The sequence below is a fragment of the Misgurnus anguillicaudatus genome, chromosome 10 (genome assembly GCF_027580225.2).
Source record: "Misgurnus anguillicaudatus chromosome 10, ASM2758022v2, whole genome shotgun sequence".
Lineage (NCBI taxonomy): Eukaryota > Metazoa > Chordata > Actinopteri > Cypriniformes > Cobitidae > Misgurnus > Misgurnus anguillicaudatus.
Window position 1 is genome coordinate 41,184,585 of NC_073346.2, and position 20,528 is coordinate 41,205,112.

Below are 20,528 nucleotides of genomic sequence, written 5' to 3' on the forward strand. Positions count from 1 at the left end.
CACTGAAACTTTGACATTCAATATCATTAACATTTGGAAATATAGCTAGTTTGAGAATTTCAAATAAAAACAACAAACATTACAAAAAAATCCTAAGAAAATCCTAAGATTTTTTTCTCTTTTTCAAAATGTTTTTTTTTTCATCTTTCAAAATATGTTTTTTCCTCTTGCTTAAATTTTTTTCCTCTTTCAAAATGTTTTTTTGCTCTTGCTTAACTTTTTTTTTCTCTTTCAATTTCAAAACACACAAGAAAAAACGGATTGCTAGCTAACAATTAGCATGCAATACCAACTTTGGCCCCAGGTGTCACCACAAAAATGAAATCTTGTGCTTTAAATGCTCACTGTGGATATGTGATTTCAATCCCAAGCCCGTAGGCAGGGGGGTTCGGGTGGTTCGAACGAACCCCCCCTCACTGCCAAAAGGTCCAGAATTTAAGTAGTTTTTTTTTTTTTTTTTGCTTGATTATTGTCATTGTTTTAATCAATGCTTGTGACAAATATTCAGGGTTCCTGTTTCAAATTAATATGATACATTATTGAAGCTGGACGCATGATTTCTGACATTTTCTGATGCTCGTTTTATTTGACTCAACGCTCAGCGCTCGTTTGACTTCTGGCTGCGCTGCGCAGACCGATCGGCATGTGACGTCTTAGCACCGCGAGACCGATTCAATAGTAAATGACACAGTGTGCTTTTAAATAGATCTCGCGGTAGTGTGGTGTCACAAGCGAACAGGCATTAAGTAAGATAAAGTCAAAATTATTCCAAGATGACCAATAAAATCAGACCAGGCAGACAGAGGTGCAACACAGGGGTCAGATGCGCAGTTAGTAGAAGTGCAAGAAAGATGTAAGTAATCAAACGCTGACTATTATACAGCAGTTTAATGATGTGAAACATGAAACGCAGTGATTGTCAAGGTGACAAGACAAGAAACATTACTGCAGCTAAGCACATATGGGTGTCCAAATATAATACGCTGCTTTAACTCCCTCCAGTAATTCACTTCCCATTATTCAGCGTGTTTATTAACAAAATTCAACGCCACTCTTTAATTCTTTAAGATATCTTTTTTACTGTATGATTAGATTCACTGTGTTGTACTGAACTGCTGCGAAGCTTGAACTTGAAAACGCGACGCATCACGTGCGCGGTACAACGCTTCATCCACCGGTAATGCGCGTGCACGGAGTTTAAATGAGCCCATATTCATCTTTTGGCTTAAACATTTTATTGCATTCGGTCTTAAAGCCCACTAAACAGTACCTCTTGAAGTCATTAAGTAAGGGATGGTGTAGAGGCAGCCGGTAGTTGTTGGGAGGTGGGCCCCGACAGTGTGATCAGGACCCGACGCGAAGCGGAGGGTCTTGTGTCGCACTGGGGGGGCTTATTTCCCAATAACTACCGGCTGCCTCTACATTATCCCGCTTATTACACGGCTACTTGCCACATAAGAAAAAAAACTGGACATGAATTTGAAACATTTTATTGGCATATTTGTTTTAAATTAACATTTTTATCCTTCCGCGAAACTTTGCACAGATGCATAAAATGATCGTAATACCTTATAAAGATCCTCTGCTTCATACTTGTCTCCATTTTTTCTCTTTGAGAAGTTTTAATCCCCATTCTGTATTTTTTTTGTGTGTTGGCTTCGTAGCTGTCATGCTCTATTTTGTCAAGTTCAGTCTCAGTAAGCTGTCTGTCTCTTGTCGTGGTTGTCGAGTGTTTGTCACAAGATGGCGCCACACAGACAGTAATCTTTATTGATCTTTATTGGCGCGGAGCGATATTACTCGTGCAAGTAGTGCCGGCTATGCGTTATTATTTTGGAGCGGTTATTATTCGAAAAGAACGAACCTGCAAATGTCTCAACTGACCAATCAGAATCAAGCATTCCAGAGAGCCGTGTAATAAAGATAATTAAACAACAAAAGAAGAGAAAGTCACTCACTGGTCCTGACTGTAACCTATAATGTTGAGCTCTGCTATTAAAAGTAAGTTTAAGGTTTATCGTGGAATTTTTACTAAAGTTACTGCAGTTAACAAGAAGCCTTTTGCTTCATTAACAGACATTAAATCAGATGTGAGAAGTTTAAAATTAAGGCTTGCATTATGTTTATATCTTACACAGTTAGTATAATGCATGCAGGGCAAGAAGAATATTTATCTAATGTGGGGTAATGTGAAATAATTCATTTATGCTTTTTTTTATAATTACAGTTTTCTTTCATGGGATAAGGACCCCCTAAAGTAGTCTCTGCCAACCCATTTATACAATTCTAGTTTCCTGCATTACTGATGTTGTATTTAAGCATATTAAGTGTATAATAAGTGTGTGCATATTTTGAATTAATTTAATAAACTGATGGCTTTAGTTAATTCACTAAAATGATCCTATATTCAGTAAGCCTATGTTTACTTTACTGACAGCCCATTGTGCCCAGGATGGTAAAATAATTATTACAATGCATTCCTATAATGACCAACACAAATCTTCTGCATACTGACTTGGTTTGAAATCTAGTTATTTGATTCTTTGGTTTTCTGATGTTTTTTGAAATTCATATATGTAGAGCAGAGAAAATTTTTTTTTCCTGGGGTGCATGCCCTAGAAAAATACATATATGGACCTCGGTATTTATAAAATCCTGCGTATGGCCCTGCTCATAATTAAATACAAAAGGAGGAGAAAAACTGCAAAAAAGGTCCACTTTTTGAAAAAAAGAACCCCCCCTTTCAATAGGCTGGCTACGGACCTGAATCCAATGCTCACAAGATTTCATTTTTGTGGTGACACCTGGAGCCAAAGTTGGTAATGCATGCAAACTGTTAGCTAGCTCGCATTTTTCCTTTTGTGGTCTTTTAAAGAGAAAAAAATTGAAAGAGAACATTTTTGAAAGAGTAAAGAAATTGAGAGAAAAAAAATTTGAAAGAGAAAAACTCTTTGAACGAGAAAAAAGTGAAAAAAAAAATTTTTTGAAAGAGAAAAAAATTTGAAAGGGAAAAAATTGAAAGAGAAAAAAATTGAAAGAAAAAAATTTGAGAGAGAAAAAAATATTTGAACGAGAAAAAAAATTTTAAAATCTAAGAGAAAAAAAATTATAAGAAAATTTTTTTTTTTAAATGAAAAAATCTTTGGTTTGACTGAGATCATACATGTTTCCCTTTCAAAGATTTCCTCATCTGAAAATATTGTTGGTCCATCAGGTACTACTTAAAAAAAATTTTGTGGTCTTTTAAAGAGAAAAAAAAATGAAAGAGAACATTTTTGAAAGAGTAAAGAAATTGAGAGAAAAAAAATTTGAAAGAGAAAAACTCTTTGAACGAGAAAAAAGTGGAAAAAAAAATTTTTTTGAAAGAGAAAAAAATTTGAAAGGGAAAAAATTGAAAGAGAAAAAAATTGAAAGAAAAAAATTTGAGAGAGAAAAAAATATTTGAACGAGAAAAAAAATTTTAAATCTAAGAGAAAAAAAATTAAAAGAAAATTTTTTTTTTTAATGAAAAAATCTTTGGTTTGACTGAGATCATACATGTTTCCCTTTCAAAGATTTCCTCATCTGAAAATATTGTTGGTCCATCAGGTACTACTTAAAAAAAATTTTGTGGTCTTTTAAAGAGAAAAAAAATGAAAGAGAACATTTTTGAAAGAGTAAAGAAATTGAGAGAAAAAAAATTTGAAAGAGAAAAACTCTTTGAACGAGAAAAAAAGTGAAAAAAAAATTTTTTTGAAAGAGAAAGAAATTTGAAAGGGAAAAAATTGAAAGAGAAAAAAATTGAAAGAAAAAAATTTGAAAGAGAAAAAAATATTTGAACAAGAAAAAAATTGAAAGAAAAAAAATTTTGATGAAAAAATCTTTGGTTTGACTGAGATCATACATGTTTCTCTTTCAAAGGTTTCCTCATCAGAAAATATTGTTGGCCCATCAGGTACCACTAAAAAAATGTTTGTTCTTTGTAAATGACAATTTCATGTCCTTTAATTTTTGTCATTTTGTGTAGTTTTACACCATACATCAGGTACCAGTATGAAACAGACACTAACTGTCTAAAACTAACACAATGACCCACAACACAATCCCAGTCACACACAACATCATTACAGAACCTAAAGCATGAAGACCGCTTGAACTTAAAACAAAATAAAACTGATACAAGAGCACAATGATAACATGTTTAATATCCATAATACATATTTCATCTTTACATTCTGACATAAGCAGGTGTTGGACACGAGGACGTCCTGCAGTGGGACACAGAATGAAGCTCAGATTAAACTCAAGGCAACATCCAACCCTGACAGAGAGTTCAAACAAGGAATAATGGCACATGATTTAATTATGAACACATTCCCTTACATGCAGTAAACAGAAGTGCCGGCCGACACGCAGGGAACAACACAAACACCTCTTCCTTTGGACGATGAGACTTTGGTCCTATAAGAAGTTAAGATTCATATAAATCAAATCTGGATTATACAGTTAAGAAGTTCATTTCCTCCATCCGTTTAACATCCACAGCAAATCACTTCAGCATGAGTCCATAATCACTTCATTGGAAGTTTCCAGATCACTGCCATAAAATCATCATAACAGGCATCATAAAATCTGTCCATCTGACTGCACACGAGACTCTGGCATCCTCACAAACGCTCTCATTTAATAATAAATCTGATGATGTGCAGCTAGAAAACATGCTTTGCTTTTTCAGTATTGTCAACAAACAAGAAATCTGAATAAACTTATTTTCAGAGAACGATGACAGTCAATGTGCTTGTTATTGACAGTTATATCATAATTTATCTCTGTATGCTCTTGCAAAATGGGATAAAAAATACAAAATGGCATTCACTGAAAGCAAGTCTTATCGCCTAAAATTCTGCAAATAATTGCTTTTAAAGATGTCTGAGGAAAGCGAGAGTGCTCTTGAAGATAACCAGTGATGATGGGCAACAGAATATCAGCAGGCCTTTGTGTAAAGAAACACAAGTCAATGAAATAATCTGAACGTGTCAAGCACAAGATTTGGGGCCAGAAACCTTGTGATAACTGTTCGGATGTGTCCTGAGTCCATGCATGTAAAGCACAATGGTCATAAAGTGTTGGTGAAGCTGCTCATTCGCTGCTGGAGCTGTGGGACTTTGTGGTGCAGAGAGGAGCTGGTGGTCCTACAGAAAACATCAACCGTGTGGAGAGCAGCAGGCAGGCATCAGTCTCGTCTCGTCTCGCCCTGCCTCGGCCCCCGCATGACCCCATTCTTCATTCATCCTCCTCCTTTACCGTCAGTACAGGCTCCAGGCCTGATGAAACTGAGAGTGAGACAGCAGTGAGGATGAGGAGGATGATGAAGACTCAGAGGGCCTGAGCTGCTTTCCACACACACACATTCAATCCATCTTTTCTTTCTGCACCAGTTTGGGGGCATCAACAAAGTCCCGTCCGTTGAAAAGGATGACGCCTCCCGTGACCATACTCGCCATACCCCAGAACAGCACATACGCCAATGTTTCTGTCCAGGTGTCGCCTGCGTGATGACATTTCAGAGGAATCATCAGCCATGACATGCCAACAAAACAATTTCATGCTCATAAAGAAACCAAGTAAACTATTCGAGTATCTTACCGGCCATGAGCAAACAGATGATGCACATTGAAAACGCCACGACCATGATGATGGGCAGCTGCAGGGACAGAAAACATTCATGAGCAATAAAACAATCACATGCTGATGTCTTCTGATGATACGTCTCAACCGATTATTTTGGTAAAAATCATACAACCAATTTTTATTTTATTTTGGGGGGTAAAAATCACACAACTGATTATTTTAGTAAAAAACTGTTTTTATGCATACAACCATTTTTTATCATACAACCAATTTTTTTAATCATACAACCAATTATTATGGTAAAATTCATACAACCGATTTTTTTATCATACAACCGATTTTTTTTATCATACAAACATTTTTTAATCATACAGCCGATTATTTGGGTAAAAATCATACAACTGATTTTTTTTAATAGAACCATTTTTGTAAAAATCATAAAACCGATTATTTTGGTAAAAATCATACCACCAATTTATTTTTTGGGCGGGAGGCAAAAATCACACAACTGATTATTTATTTATTTTTTAAATAACACAATCTATTTTTTTAAATATTCATACAACCGATTATTTTGGAAAAAACATACACCCGTATATTTTGGTTAAAAAAAAGCATACAAACGATTTAAAAAAATCATACAACCATTTTTTTTTTTGGGGGGGGGGTAAAAATCATACAACTGATTAGTTTTTTTTAAAAAAATCATACAACCAATTATTTTGACAAAAACATTTGTAAAAATCTTTATTTTTGTAAAAATCTTTTTTGTAAAAAATGTTTTTGGGTAGGGGGTAAAAAATCACACAAACAATTAGTTTTTGTAAAAATCATACAACTGATTATTTTGGTAAAAATCACACAACTGATTATTTAATTACATATTAAATCATACAATTGTTTTTTTTTGTAAAAATATTCATACAGCCGATTATTTTGAGAAAAAACATACAACTGTATAGTTTGGTTAAAAAAAATCATACAAGCAATTTTTTTTAAAATCATACAACCAATTTTTATTTTTTAAATCATAAAACCGATTTTTTTTTTAGTAAAAATCTTACAACCAATTTTTTTTTGGGACAGGGGATCAAACAACAGATTTTTTTTTTTTTAAATCATACAACCAATTTTTTTTTGTAAATCATACAACCGATTATTTTGACAAAAACATCTGTAGAAATCTTTTTTTTTTTGTAAAAATCTTTTTTATAAAAAATGTTTTTGGGAGGGGTTGAAAATCACACAAACAATTAGTTTTTGTAAAAATCATACAACTGATTATTTTGGTAAAAATCATACCACCAATTTTTTTTTTGGGGGGGGGTAAATTATTTATTTTTATTTTATTTTTGGGGGGTACTGATTATTTATTTATTTTATAAATCATACAATTGATTTTTTTAATATTCATACAACCGATTATTTAGGAAAAAAACATACAACCATATATTTTGGTAAAAAAAATCATACAACCGATTTCTTTTGTAAAAATCATACAACCAAATTTTTTTTTTGGGGGGGGGGGTAAAAATCAAACAACCGATTTTTTTAAAAAAATCATACAACCAATGTTTTGACACAACCAAATGAATTATTTTTCTGTTTAGTGTCTCTTACCGTGAGGAACTTCCAGTCTTTGGGCTCATTTAGAGGAGTGTTCATATCGGCCTCTTCGACTGCATAATTCCCCAAGAACAGATCAATGGAGTCCTAGAGAAACACTGCATTTATGAGCTAAACGTCCTCACAGAAATCTCAAGTACCTCAATGAGATCAACCCACCTGTCTAAATCCATCGGAGAAGTTGTTCTTGTAGTATCTGATCATAGAGTTCCATCCATCCATTAACAGACCCCACTGGGTCCTCTTCCCCGTCCTGAATACAGAAATAGAGAAAGTCTGAGCTTATTGATGTTCAACATATGACACGAGACGAGTAAAGAAAAGATGAGACATCAATCTCACCGTGTAAAGTCTGTTTTCAGAGCTCCTGTACCAGCATACTGTTTGGCACATGCATTAGCGTTGTCTGCCCACGCTAAAGGAGATGAAAGAAAGATGAAAAATATGCATATTCAGATGATTAGGAGATAAGAATGTAATAGTTTTATACAGTGGTGGACAAAAATATTGGCACCTCTTACCATTCTTATATATTTTTTCAAAATCTGCCTGCTCTTCAATCTGTTGGCCTACATGGAGAACGCCCATCCTCTATAGAAACACAACACAGAACGTCAGCGTTCAGCTCATCTATACACTACTGCACATATATACACAAAGCCGTTTACAACATTTGATCAGATTGTGGGGGAAAAACAACATTGAGACACGTATGACACACGCACCACCAACTGTGACTGCAGAGACCTGCGGGCCAGAAGACTTTGGATGACGTTGGTACGATCCAGACAGTCCATACAGTTGCTTCTAAACATCCCGTCCTGTTGCATCTGAACTGTTGCATCAGAATCCACCAGGAAGTAGCTGTCAAAAATATACACAAATATCCACATCAAAGATCCAGAATATTACTTTAAAAACAACAGTTCTGTCAGTGTTTAGTGAGTCTGGTACCCAAACTCATCCTGCATCTCAGCCACCATGTCCACCAGGATCTGCAGCCGATGCCACCTCATATGACTGCATTCTTTATGAAAGTCAAAGGCGATGTACCTGCAGAAGAAGACGTTCATGTGGTAAACAGTGTGTTTGTGTTAACATCTGATGCTGTGTGATGTTCTCATCATCTCACCTGATCATCCCATTGCCCAGACTGTTCACCATCTTTGAGAAGGCCAGCTCTAATGGCTTCTCTGAGCCTTTCTGATTTATCTGAAGATTAAACACAGAGAAATCCACAATAAGATCTTTACACAAAATCAGAACAAAATAGATGTTCTAGTGCTTTTCCTCACCATGCTACGACTCAACTTGTACCCTCAGATTTTCAAATCATTGTATCTCAAACAAATATTGTCCTATTCATTAATGGAAAGCTAAGTTGACCCCTATGACCAAGGTCACATTTTAGTATTGATACTGCTAACTTGGAACCTCAGCCTATGTGGTACTAATGAAAGTACCAAGTACTACAGATGAAAAATGAGCCATACCGAACCAAACCAGGAAGTGGAAAAACATCATTCATGTGCTGTGTGTTGGCGAGGCTACATAAGGGCCACAGGGTGACACTGGCCAACTCAGATTTAGACACGGATATGAAATTTGGCTGTCGGTTAATTGCCTAATAAATTGTGGCGATTATGACGATTAATTGTCTGTTTCATTGCTTTGACATTTAATTCTCATACATTTTTTTGTTTGTTCATGAAATAAATCTCACACATTGTTGTGAATATTTAAATTAAATCTTTTGCAAGGTTTACCTGACAGTAAATATTAATACACATAACACATATTCAAAAGTAATTATTTAATAAATATATCTTTTAAAAACTAGAAATAAACATAAAGTGTCTAAAAAAATAAATGAAACTAAAATGCAATCAAAATAATTGACTATACCAGAACTAAGGTCATATTAGTACTGGACCACATGTCTGTAGTGGTTGCAAAAAAATCAATTCCTTACAGATCCTTAAGAATAGCATCCTTTACTTCCCTGAATTGCTGTTTTGGAAATGTATGATTTACCTGGCAGTTCATACTGCTTATCAAAATTTTGCAGCATTTCTTTAAATGCTTTTTTAACTGTATTGAATGGCTTTGCAATAATGTATTGCGTCACACTTTTAAGTTAAGTAGCACCATCTGATACGGTCTCGTTTATACAATCGCTGCAGCTCCCCCTTGTGTTTTTTAAAGAGATGTGCAATAATTGTGGTGATCTGAAATCATCGCGATGAGGTCAACCAATCGCGATAAGACGATTATTTAATCATTGTGACAGCCCTACTCAGATTGACCGCTGGCCCACCCAGTCAGTAAAGTTAAAGAAATCACATATAAATGATAATCATCTCTTTAATATTAATTGCTCAAATACGCATTACTCATAATTCATATAAATAACTATTTTTATATAAAGTTTATCATTTTCACGTGTTTTCTAAACCTTGCAAATGTTAACATTCAAGCCATTTTCAACAATTTGAGCACAAGATGTTAAAGTGAGCCGTTTTCTGTGCACACAGACGCACACTCATAAGTGCACGCACGGAGACGCAGGTTTCAAAAACACGCAAACACAGAATCTCTATGCGCTTGACAAGACACATACACGCAAAATTATCTCGCAATACCACAGTCCTGACAAGTATTCTCATAAAAACACTCAGTTAAGAAATCAGATGTGTGTATGGATTAAAGTGGCAGTACCCTCAATAAATCTGCTTATGTTTGTGTCATTATGTTTATCAAACAACAGAAGTAGGGATGCATAACCATTAATCGCGATTAATCTATAGCAGATATATATCATATATGTTTGTGTGAACTCTGTATAATAATTATGTATATATAAATATGCACACATGCATGTATAATTTTAAGAAAAAATAAGTATTACATTTCTTAAATATATACAGTACATGCATGTGTGTGCATTTATCAATACAAAGTTATTATACACTATATACACACATATATGATGTAAACAAAAACGTTTATTCTGCTATAAATTAATCGCGATTAATCGTTATGCATCCCTAAGTCCCTAAGAGAAGACAAAAGAAAAATCACTTCTGCAGCTTTAAAAAGATTAATTATATTTAATTTATATAATGAAGAAGACAAAGTTATTATTAATTTGTTTCTATTTCTGGTCCTAAATATTACTGTTACTCTTTATTTATTACATACCAGGTTGAGAATGACTTGTTTGCCGTATGTTATGATCTGTGAGTCAAAGTGTCTCTGGAATCCATCCAGCTGTAAGAGAAGATATCACAAACTATTATAATCTTGATCATTTTAAAGTAATCATTTTGAGAAAAACCAAACCAAACAGAAATCATGTAAATCTCACGTGATTGACACTTTTGCTGATCTGTGGTCGGGGCTTGTATTTGAGGTTGGGTCTCTGAGACCAGTAGAACGGGATGGACCCTCGAGTCTGTGGAAGATCATAGCGGGGTTACCGGATCATTCATTCATCATTCACAGAGATCATACATGTGTATGTTATGAGATCTTCACAGGTCCACTTTGATCCGAAAACCCAAGAGCGGGTTCGGGTCTAATAGTTTCACGTTTGCCTATTTAATGTGGGCATCTGCCTTGGGTCAGGTATAATATTAGCAGCCTCTGGTAATTTAAAATGAATGTGCTTTTGCCGAATGAACCCAAGAAGACCCAAACTATCTTGCCTGTGTGCATGGAGTCCTTTTCCAACCCCTCCTCTGTTTGCCAAGAGCGCTTGCGACATCATGTGGCTGTCAATCAATTTTAAATATGCATTTTAGTGGTCATCTTGGTGTTTTCTAAATATTGCAGCGAGCCAAATTGGATACAAGGCTGCTGGGGGTTCTTTCTGTCTGACGGGTGGATGCAGGGCCGCAGACTGCACACAAGTGGTGCCGTTTACATTTGGGTCCAGTCGGGTATAAAAAATTGCTATTGGGTCGGGTCGGACTTGGGTCTAATTTTCTTGGGTTTGTCTCGGGTCGGGTCTTTCTTAAAAAAAAAAAACAGATTATGGACGTCGGGTTCGGGTATAAAGTGATTCGGGCCATTTCGGGTACCTTTCTTTGGAGCCGAGAAGACCTCTATGTTACTCTTTGATGTCTTTGCATGAGAAACTACAAACTCAGTTTCTGAATTTCTGAAAACACAGACAGGCTAAGGGGTTTGAGGGGCATTAGTGGGTATTTGTGCCCTTTAATGTCCTCTCAGCAGGTCTAAACAGATTTCTGAGGGAAAAGAGAAACCTGAGGGTCTGAACCAGTGTTTGTTTTCAGGCTCTATGGCTTTGCTTCTTTTTTCTGTATGTGTGTTTCATGTGGTTTTATTTCTGACAGAGGTTAAATAACGGAAAGCTGTTTGCCTTTATATCTCTGAAAACAAAGCCCAACACAGCCGTCTCTTCATCTATAAATATATTAATTTTACACCCACAGGAGCTCTGACATGTTTATCAACCTTTCATTCTGAATACACTCTCAACAAAGATAAGAAGCTCTTTAACGACAAATAAACTCATAAACTCGCCTGTACAAATGAAGCTTTTGATCCATTAAACTGCACAATCTGTTCGGTCTCCACAAAGTTAGCCGCATGGCCCTCTGAATCGATACCTGTGATACAAACAGGGTTTATTAGTATAAAAGAAAGAGTCTTTCATGATCATACATCATTTAGGACAGTTGGTCTAATATCAAGCAGAGTTATGATTGTCTGCTATTGGTCCATCAAACCGACTGTCTCACCCTCAAATGAATCCCATTGGTTGAGAGGATGTTCAAATTAAACTTTGTTTCTAATAGTCCCTCAGCTTAAATATGAAATCTCCCAGCTAACACACGACGTCCTAGTTACGTAATTTATTTGTCATTTTTGGTAATTTCATGACTTACCAGCTGGCAACGTAACTGTTACGTCCTAGGGAGGTAATTTCATTACCATTACAGTACCAAATCACTACGTCGCCAGTACGGTCTCCTAACGTCGCGAGGTAACCAAGTACGTTCCAGTTAGGTAATACATTCGTACTATTTTGGTAATTTCATAACTTACTGGCAACGTAACTGTTACGTCCCAGGGAGGTAATTTAATTACCATTACAATTATATTAACATTTATTTTATTTTCTATTTAGGTTAGCGTGTTAAAACTTTTCAGTCTCAAAGTTTCCCTTAAATAAGTCAAAATAGAATAGATATTTAACCACCATACGAGCTGCTCTTTACATAGGAAACAAAAAACAGCACGCGTCTCCCTCCTTCAGCTGAACTCAATCAGAGCGTGTAACCGCGCATGCACAGCACAGCATCTGACAGGACCGGTCGTTTTTCTGACTGAGAGACAAACACAAAACTTACCAACACAAAACTTTTAATCCATTACGTTGTCACGACGTGCCCACGACAGGCAGATTACGTTGCAAAGTTACGTCGAGGCGACGAATCCAGGAATTTCACTTTTCCGGTCGCCACGACGTAAGTTTAGTAATCATATTACGTCGACGTTACGTAACAGTTACGTATTTGTGTTAGCTGGGCTTACATTCAATCATTTATTTACAGGAATGAACTAAAGCCAATATGAATCTATTAAATCAAAGACTCCCCTGACTATAACTGTGGACAGATGCAGGACACGTCATTTAATCAGGGCTTTGTAATCTTTACCTCGTACGTAGTAGCGAACACCAGCCCGAAAGCAGCTCCGTCGAGAAATGATGTTCCAATCGAAGACTTTACCGTTAATACAGCAGGACTTCATGGTGATAACTGAGAGCTGGCATTAAGATCTTAAACACTCTTCTACAGTCAACATTATATGTGGAAAATAAAGTTTAAAATCAAATCAAACGGTGGATATAAATACCAACACAAATGGCATACTGACATTATGTGACAGGAATATGGATTTGATGTAGGGCTGGACGATATGGCCAAAATTTATATCGACGACATACTTTAAAATTTCGGTCTATAGGGTATAAATCTGATAGTGGTATGAATGTTAAAAAAGCCTTTGGATAAACTGCAAAAAATGCCCACAACAAATGTCTGAACCTATAAACTTCTGAATAAATGAAGTTTGTATGCGTGTGGGAGCATCAGAGACACAAAATAACACCCCAAAACCCAGAAAAAGTGAGTTTTTCATAATATGGGCATTTTAAGCTAATCCCTGTCTGGGAAACCACCCCTACGATATTTAAAAAAATAAAAATGATTGATCAAATGGTGACAATGATATGATTTGACACGAGGTACAGATGAGCGATTTAAATCCGATCAGGCATTCCCAGAATGGGCGACTCATGGTTGCTTAGCTACGAAAGACGCCACGGGAGCACGCTTTAGAAGGAAAAAGCGTCTTATGACCCACGTTTAACATGCGTTTTTAGAAGTGACATGAACGGCCACGAAACACTGTAACGTATAAATCGAAATATCAGAAATTTGTTTAGAAACAATATTACCGTTATTGGAAAAAATATAAAGCAAAATATATTGATATTGTCCAGCCCTTTCACTATAAGACATACGAACTACCAGCACATCCGGGGAGAGGCATCCAGCTGCAGCCCCACAGACTCACTTCTTGCTAGACACCAGTGGCTGGACACCAGTGGATGGACAGCTGACGTCATTTCCGTATCGTCATTCACTTTTCAAATTTGATGCACATGTCAGCGGTAAGAAAAAATAATAAACTGTCGATGATTTATCGGTCATGTCAGAATTCAAATGTACAAACTAGCTAGCCAGTTTTAGGGGGAAGGAAGGTGGTGTGCACAGTGTGCAATCGTTTATTTGGAACTGTTCATATTTTATTTTCTCTTGGAATCGGGACTTCCCCCACAACCTTACGGGCCTGACTGTTGCATCTTCATTCTGATGGTCAGATTTGTAGTCTGTAATTTCCAATAAATATTGCAAAACCACGAAGTGTTAATTTGATCTGGATTGTTTGGTAAATTGTCTGATCGTGTGAATCTACGTATATTTTAAAAACAGAAGTGGGTTACATTTACAAAAAAACCTGTGGTCAATTAACATGTACAAGTCTGTTGTAATGACAAAACGTTATAGTCCATTGATCTAGGCTGAATTTAAGTCACAAAAAATAGTGAAATGATCTGAACAATATATATTTTCAAGGTGGTTCTTGTGAATGCAGTTCGCATGAATTATTGATGTTATAATATTAAGCATTTTATTGAGAATTGTTTTATTATATATTTTAAGTCATTAAAGTAAAATGACAATACGCAAAAGACGTGTGCAATTAAACCTGCAAAGAATGTCTATCCACTGGTGAAAATATAAAATAAATATGCTGTCTATCCAGAGGTGAAAATATAAAAAATATGCTGTCTATCAAGAGGTAAAAATATGAAATAAAATTGCTGTTCATCCAGCGGTGAAAACGGAAATTAGCGGCGAAACGGAAATGACGTAGGCTGTCTATCCACTGGTGTCTATCCACTGGTGTCTATCCACTGGTGTCTATCCACTGGTGTCTAGCCATAGGTGAGTCTGCGGGGCTGCAGCTGGATGCTATTGCATCCGGGAACTGGATTTATGATTTCAGATGATGTCACTCCTCACAGCTCATGAAAGGATACAGCCATGAATAACAGGGAAGACAAACTTGTGTAGCTGTAAGAAAACACAGTGTAAATATAATATCCTTATATAGTTTCATAACTACAGCTGGATGATATATTAATTATTATACATTTACAATGGATCTTTAATTTACCTCTGGCTGAGCTATAAATTCTCTCAGCAGGTGACCGTTCCACACAAACCTCTGATCTGCCTTCAGATAAAACAAAAGATATCCACGATTTACTTGCACCCATTCTTCATCTTAAACACTCACATTATTAGAGATGCACTGAAAGGAAAATTCTTGGTCAAAGCTGAATAAAATGAAAAAATCCTATCCGCAGACCCCTACCCTAATATAAGCGTGATTGTCATTGTAGGAAGTTTTTATTACATACTGCTGACGCTCTTCATTGTTCCTCTTCTCATCTATAAGAAGTCTCTCACTCTCGGTGCAGATCATAATCACTGGCGTGTCTTTCTCATACGCTGCATGTTGTTCAGGATGTCTTGATTTTAAATGATAAATAAAACTTGTAATGTGACTGCATTTATGAAGCCTGCACACCTTTCATTCTGTGTTGGCTGCTATTTAATTGCATCATTAAATGTATTCAGTTTTTTCACTTGTTCACACGAAGATGAGTTTTGTGCTATTTTCGGTCGAATAATTTTGGTTGGCGAACATTCGGTGCATCCCTAGACATTATAAGGACACATTATTTAGCATATAGATGGAGTAACTCTCCGTATCTCTGTCAGTGTCTCTCTCTTACCCGCTCCAGTAAGCTCATCTCCTGAAACTCTGGGCTGGTGTTGGACAGTCGCTGTAGGGTGTGCGTCAGATCGTAGTCTGTGGTGAAGTAGAAACCATCTGTATTCAGGACGTGGTTGATCATGGACAGAAATGTCTTGTTGTCCTGCATCTGGAAGATTCATATTAAAGTTGTATTTTCTATTAGAGCAGGAATCTCAGTCTCTCACTGAAGATTTCTAGGTGAAATGTGACCTGGACATTTGAGATCAGAAATGAATAGGCCAAACAAAATGTCTCAAATGTCCAAATACACAGGACTAAATTGAATAACTTGATGAATTAAGATTGTGGATTAATTTTGACTACATCAAATGGAAATATTGTTCTAGATCATTCAACTATAAGCATGAGCTGAAAATAAAGGAAAGATTCACTTCCAACCTGATTATCAGTCAGATGTAAAACCGTCTTTTTGTATGAAATAATGTCAAAGTCAACAGCTTTCCAGACCACGTGACCAAGCAGATCCCCAACTTTCTTCTTCTTTGTAATGACGATGAGATACATGCCTGAGATCAGAGACAATAACATACACACAAGATACAACAACACAAGAGATGGTCATGGTCAATGTTTTAACATCACTGAACTCATGAGAAAAGGAAAAAACAATAAGGAGTAATTGACGACGAGATGCTGAATTACTAGAAAATAATGCACGAAAAATAATGCGTTGCGAGGCATTACCACCTTGGGTGTGCATTATTTTCGAATAATTCAACGTCAATTATTCCTTACAAAATTATTCAAAATGATACTTAGTATTTTATTTTAGTACATTTCCCTAACTGTCATTCCAATTCAACATCTGTTCAGTATTGCCAATCCAATTCAAATTTACATACAATTGCAATAATGTCATTTATTTAAGGATTTATTTGGAGCAGATTAGTCAGATCAACTCGCTGTATAATGAGAGATCAGACCTGCCACCAGTCGTATAGTTCCCATGATGCCACAGATTGGTCGAGTGACAGCTGATGGAGGGATGTCCTTCCTCACTGAAACATAACCAAGATAAATTATTTATTAATAAACACGACAATAAACCGATATAATAAATAAGTAAATAAACCCTAAACTAATAAACCTTTAACAAATAAATGCCAGAATGGACAATCAAAGAAAACATAAGCAGAGCCGAAAGTAATGAAAATCAAACCAGCTCTAGAAACTCCTGCACTATTAGACCTCAATGCATTAAAGATTTTGTTTACGTTTTTTTTACCGTAACATTTTATTTGCATCCTCAATTAGTTTGAAAAAACTATGGACCGGAACAGGGTTTAAATTTAGTTTTTACAAACACACTCAGCATTTTTGTCAAATTAACATATATTTTTATGTTACTTTTACTTATAGAAATAAGTTAAACAATTTCAACATGACTTTATAAGTTGTCAACATGTCAACTTATCACAAGCCAAAACTTAAAATAGTAGGTTGAATTGACCAGTATGCATGTGTACCTGTGAGGGTCATTTCTGTGGACACCCTGTCAATGGCCAAAACATCAACAGCACCATCATCACAGGCTTCAATGTAAAACTTCTCTGGAGATGTGTGCCTGTCAAAAGAGAGAAAGTTAAAGGGGACATATCGTGAAAATCTGACTTTTTTCCATGTTTACGTGCTATAATTGAGTCCCCAGTGCTGCTATTAACCTAGAAAATGTGATAAAGATCAACCCACTAACTTAGTTTTGGTAAACTATTCTCTGCAAGCATGTGAAAAAATAGCTCATTGAAATCTGGCTCGCCATGTGATGTCAGAATGGGATCTTATATTAATAACACCGCCCCTTAACTCGCACTGAATTAACTATCCAACCACGGCACTGACATTTAGTGCAGAGAGAAAGAAAGATAGTTGACTTTCAATTCTTTTCAACAAACCACCATTATGGTGATCAGTGTTTGCATTTCATCAGCTCATTTGCATTTTAAAGGACACACCCAAAAAATGTCACATTGTTGCTCGCACCTATAAAGTGTCAATTTTAACATCTTATAATACATTTTCTATGGGTTATTTTGAGCTAAAACTTCACATATGTACTCTGAGAACACCAAAGATTTATTCGACATCTTTAAATAGTCTTGTGAAATGTCCCCTTTAATGCACAAGTTAAATGCGGGTCTGTGTGTATTAATTTTACATAATATCCGTACTGAAATCTGTCTGATCTGCCAACACAAACAGAGGAAGGTGAGTATCTCCATAATAAACCAGTAGTACATGTTTACAGTTTTTGGAAATCGCCCCTAAATTCATCTCTGTCTTTATCATTTTAATGCTCAACTTGTGTAATAAAGTGATCGATGCATTGACTTGCACAGCTGTCATTTATCTGTATAACTCTATATTAAAGGATCTGACTCACAGTCAAAGTTAAACAATGTAAATATAAACTTTACTTGTTTCATTCTTCTCTTGTTGTTTGTGTTACTGACTGAATGAGGCAATATGTGTGTTATGTTTGTTTTTCCCTTATCATGTTGACACCTTTCATTCACGGGAATATCTTTAATGCAGGTGCACATCTATACTTGATGAATACGTTACAGGTATGAGAGTCATTGAGTGTTTATACTGGTTACAGAAACAGGATCTTTTACTTGTCTATGTTTGTAGCTCACTGCAGTGTTGCCATCATGTTATCTAGATATGACTCTACCGCGCACAAGCGTTAAAACCGCCGCTGATCCACAATGCAGTAACTCTGTTCTAGATAGACAGCTCACTAAGTTTTGAGACACAGCCTCAGTCATGGCCGCCTGTAGTTGATCACTGTTGATCCTGAGGCGATTTAAAGCTCAGCCGATCACAGATCAGCAGTCATATCTCCTGAATAAACGTTTGGAGAACATTAATACTCACAAATTGAAGCTGTTGTAGGTGGTCGCCATCTTTCCATCAGCTCTCGCCTGACCTTCGTGACGTGTCAGTGCGGCAGCGGGAAGCGCGCGACCAGTATGACAACCGGAAATGATTTACTATAAAAGTCTCTTTATAATTTGTGCTTTACAGCTATTATGTAATCTAAAGATTTGAACACAATGGTTACACAATGCTGTTCTTGTAAACAGCAGTAAATCTAAAAAATGTATAAAATCGAAAACCTCGTAAAAATTGATGGTTAATATCGTGATATATACAACATATTATTTATATTTTACGTTAAATTATATTTTAATATTTAAATAGGTCATTTATTATTTTTCTTTAATTTAGCGTCTCTAGATAGAAATTACTGAAAGACGATATTAATTGAGGAGTTGGCGTCTATGTTTACTTGTAAAATATATTTTTTTATATCAGATTTTATGTTTTTTTTTTTTTTTTCTCACAAACGTCATTTTATTCATTTTATTGGCATTTAACATATTGACTTAGTGCAAGCTTTAAACACCTCTAAACAATCTAATTATTGAAGAGAAGACATAGTAAACAGTTGCAAACTCACTAAAGACCCATATGGCAAAACAATTCATTTCTTTGGCAAATTTTTTTTAAATATATGCTAAATACATTACAGGTGCAGTGTGTAAATTTTAGTGCTATCTAGTGGTGAGGTTGCAAATTGCAACCAACGGCTCAGTCCACTGCCCAACCCTTGCTTTTGAAATGCATAAAGACCCTACGATAGCCACCACCGGACAAGCATTTCATCGTTGGAGACAACTTAGTTAAAAGGTTTGCCCGTTAAGGGCTTCTGTAGAAACATGACGGCACAAAATGGCGACTTCCATGTAAGGGGACCCTCTGTGTATGTAGATAAAAACTTTTCATTCTAAGGTTATAAAAACATAACGGTTCATTATTAAAAGGTCTTTATACACCACTGATAATATAGTTTTGTACAATATTTAGCATTTCTTTCAAGAGATCCTTCTAAAAATTACACACTACACCTTTAAGTAAAAAATAAAGCTTAACTAGATATTAAAGTTTGAGGACAAACTTTATGTTGGCTTGAAAAAGTGTAGCCGGAACGTTTAAAACGGTTTGACAGAAGTTTAGTTTAGTAGGCTATCCGGCTGTTAGTATGTTTAAGTATGATGTTAGCATGATTAGCATGAAGCTAGCATGATGTAAGCATGATTAGCATGAAGCTAGCATGATGCTAGCATGATTAGCATGAAGCTAGCATGATGCTAGCATGATTAGCATGATGTTAGCATGATTAGCACAAAGCTAGCATGAAGCTAACATGATTAGCATGAAGCTAACATTTATTATGTTGCTAGGGTACTAAGTTTGGTTGCTAGGGAGAAAATTGGCATCCCATAATGATTAACCTTCAAGCCACAAGTAAAACGGTCCAACCCCCGTGTCTCTAAGATGTTCTGAAGCGGAGATATAAGGCTTTGTTTATTCCGTTGCTAGGGTACTAAGTTTGGTTGCTAAGGAGAAAATTGGTATCCCATAATGATCACCCTTCAAGCCACAAGAAAAACGGTCCCACCCCCGTGTCTCTAAGATGTTCTGAAGCGAAGATATAAGGCTTTGTTTATTCCGTTGCTAGGGTACTAAGTTTGGTTGCTAGGGAGAAAATTGGCATCCCATAATGATCACCCTTCAAGCCACAAGTAAAACGGTCCAACCCTCGTGTCTCTATGATGTTCTGAAGCAGAGATATAAGGCTTTGTTTATTCCGTTGCTAGGGTACTAAGTTTGGTTGCTAGGCAGAAAATTGGCATCCCATAATGATAACACTTCAAGCCACAAGTAAAACGGTCCAACCCCCGTGTCTCTACGATGTTCTGATGCCGAGATATAAGGCTTTGTTTATTCCGTTGCTAGGGTACTAAGTTTGGTTGCTAGGCAGAAAATTGGCATCCCATAAT

The 20,528-nt window shown here is 36.0% G+C and overlaps 1 protein-coding gene across 1 annotated transcript; it reads right to left on the reverse strand.

Moving 5' to 3' along the window:
- Window positions 1-4,164: 4,164 nt before the first annotated feature.
- Window positions 4,165-18,711, reverse strand: sacm1lb (SAC1 like phosphatidylinositide phosphatase b). The gene is made up of 20 exons (XM_055211595.2): window positions 18,559-18,711; window positions 17,148-17,245; window positions 16,605-16,679; window positions 16,060-16,187; window positions 15,638-15,787; window positions 15,013-15,072; window positions 14,876-14,909; window positions 12,924-13,025; window positions 11,785-11,870; window positions 10,604-10,690; window positions 10,438-10,506; window positions 8,369-8,448; window positions 8,191-8,289; window positions 7,962-8,100; window positions 7,758-7,827; window positions 7,579-7,651; window positions 7,396-7,489; window positions 7,231-7,323; window positions 5,626-5,683; window positions 4,165-5,527 (listed from the first exon to the last, which is right to left on the reverse strand). The coding sequence occupies exons 1-20, from the start codon at window positions 18,585-18,587 to the stop codon at window positions 5,391-5,393; spliced, it is 1,761 nt and encodes a 586-aa protein (XP_055067570.2). The 5' UTR covers window positions 18,588-18,711; the 3' UTR covers window positions 4,165-5,390.
- Window positions 18,712-20,528: the final 1,817 nt, after the last annotated feature.

Coding starts and splice junctions, on each gene's coding strand:
- sacm1lb (XM_055211595.2), bottom strand. CDS start 18,587: ATGGCGACCACCTACAACAGCTTCAATTT. Junction 17,246..18,558: donor ACCTACAACAGCTTCAATTT/GTGAGTATTAAT, acceptor CTCTTTTGACAG/GCACACATCTCCAGAGAAGT. Junction 14,910..15,012: donor AATTTATAGCTCAGCCAGAG/GTAAATTAAAGA, acceptor GTTTTCTTACAG/CTACACAAGTTTGTCTTCCC.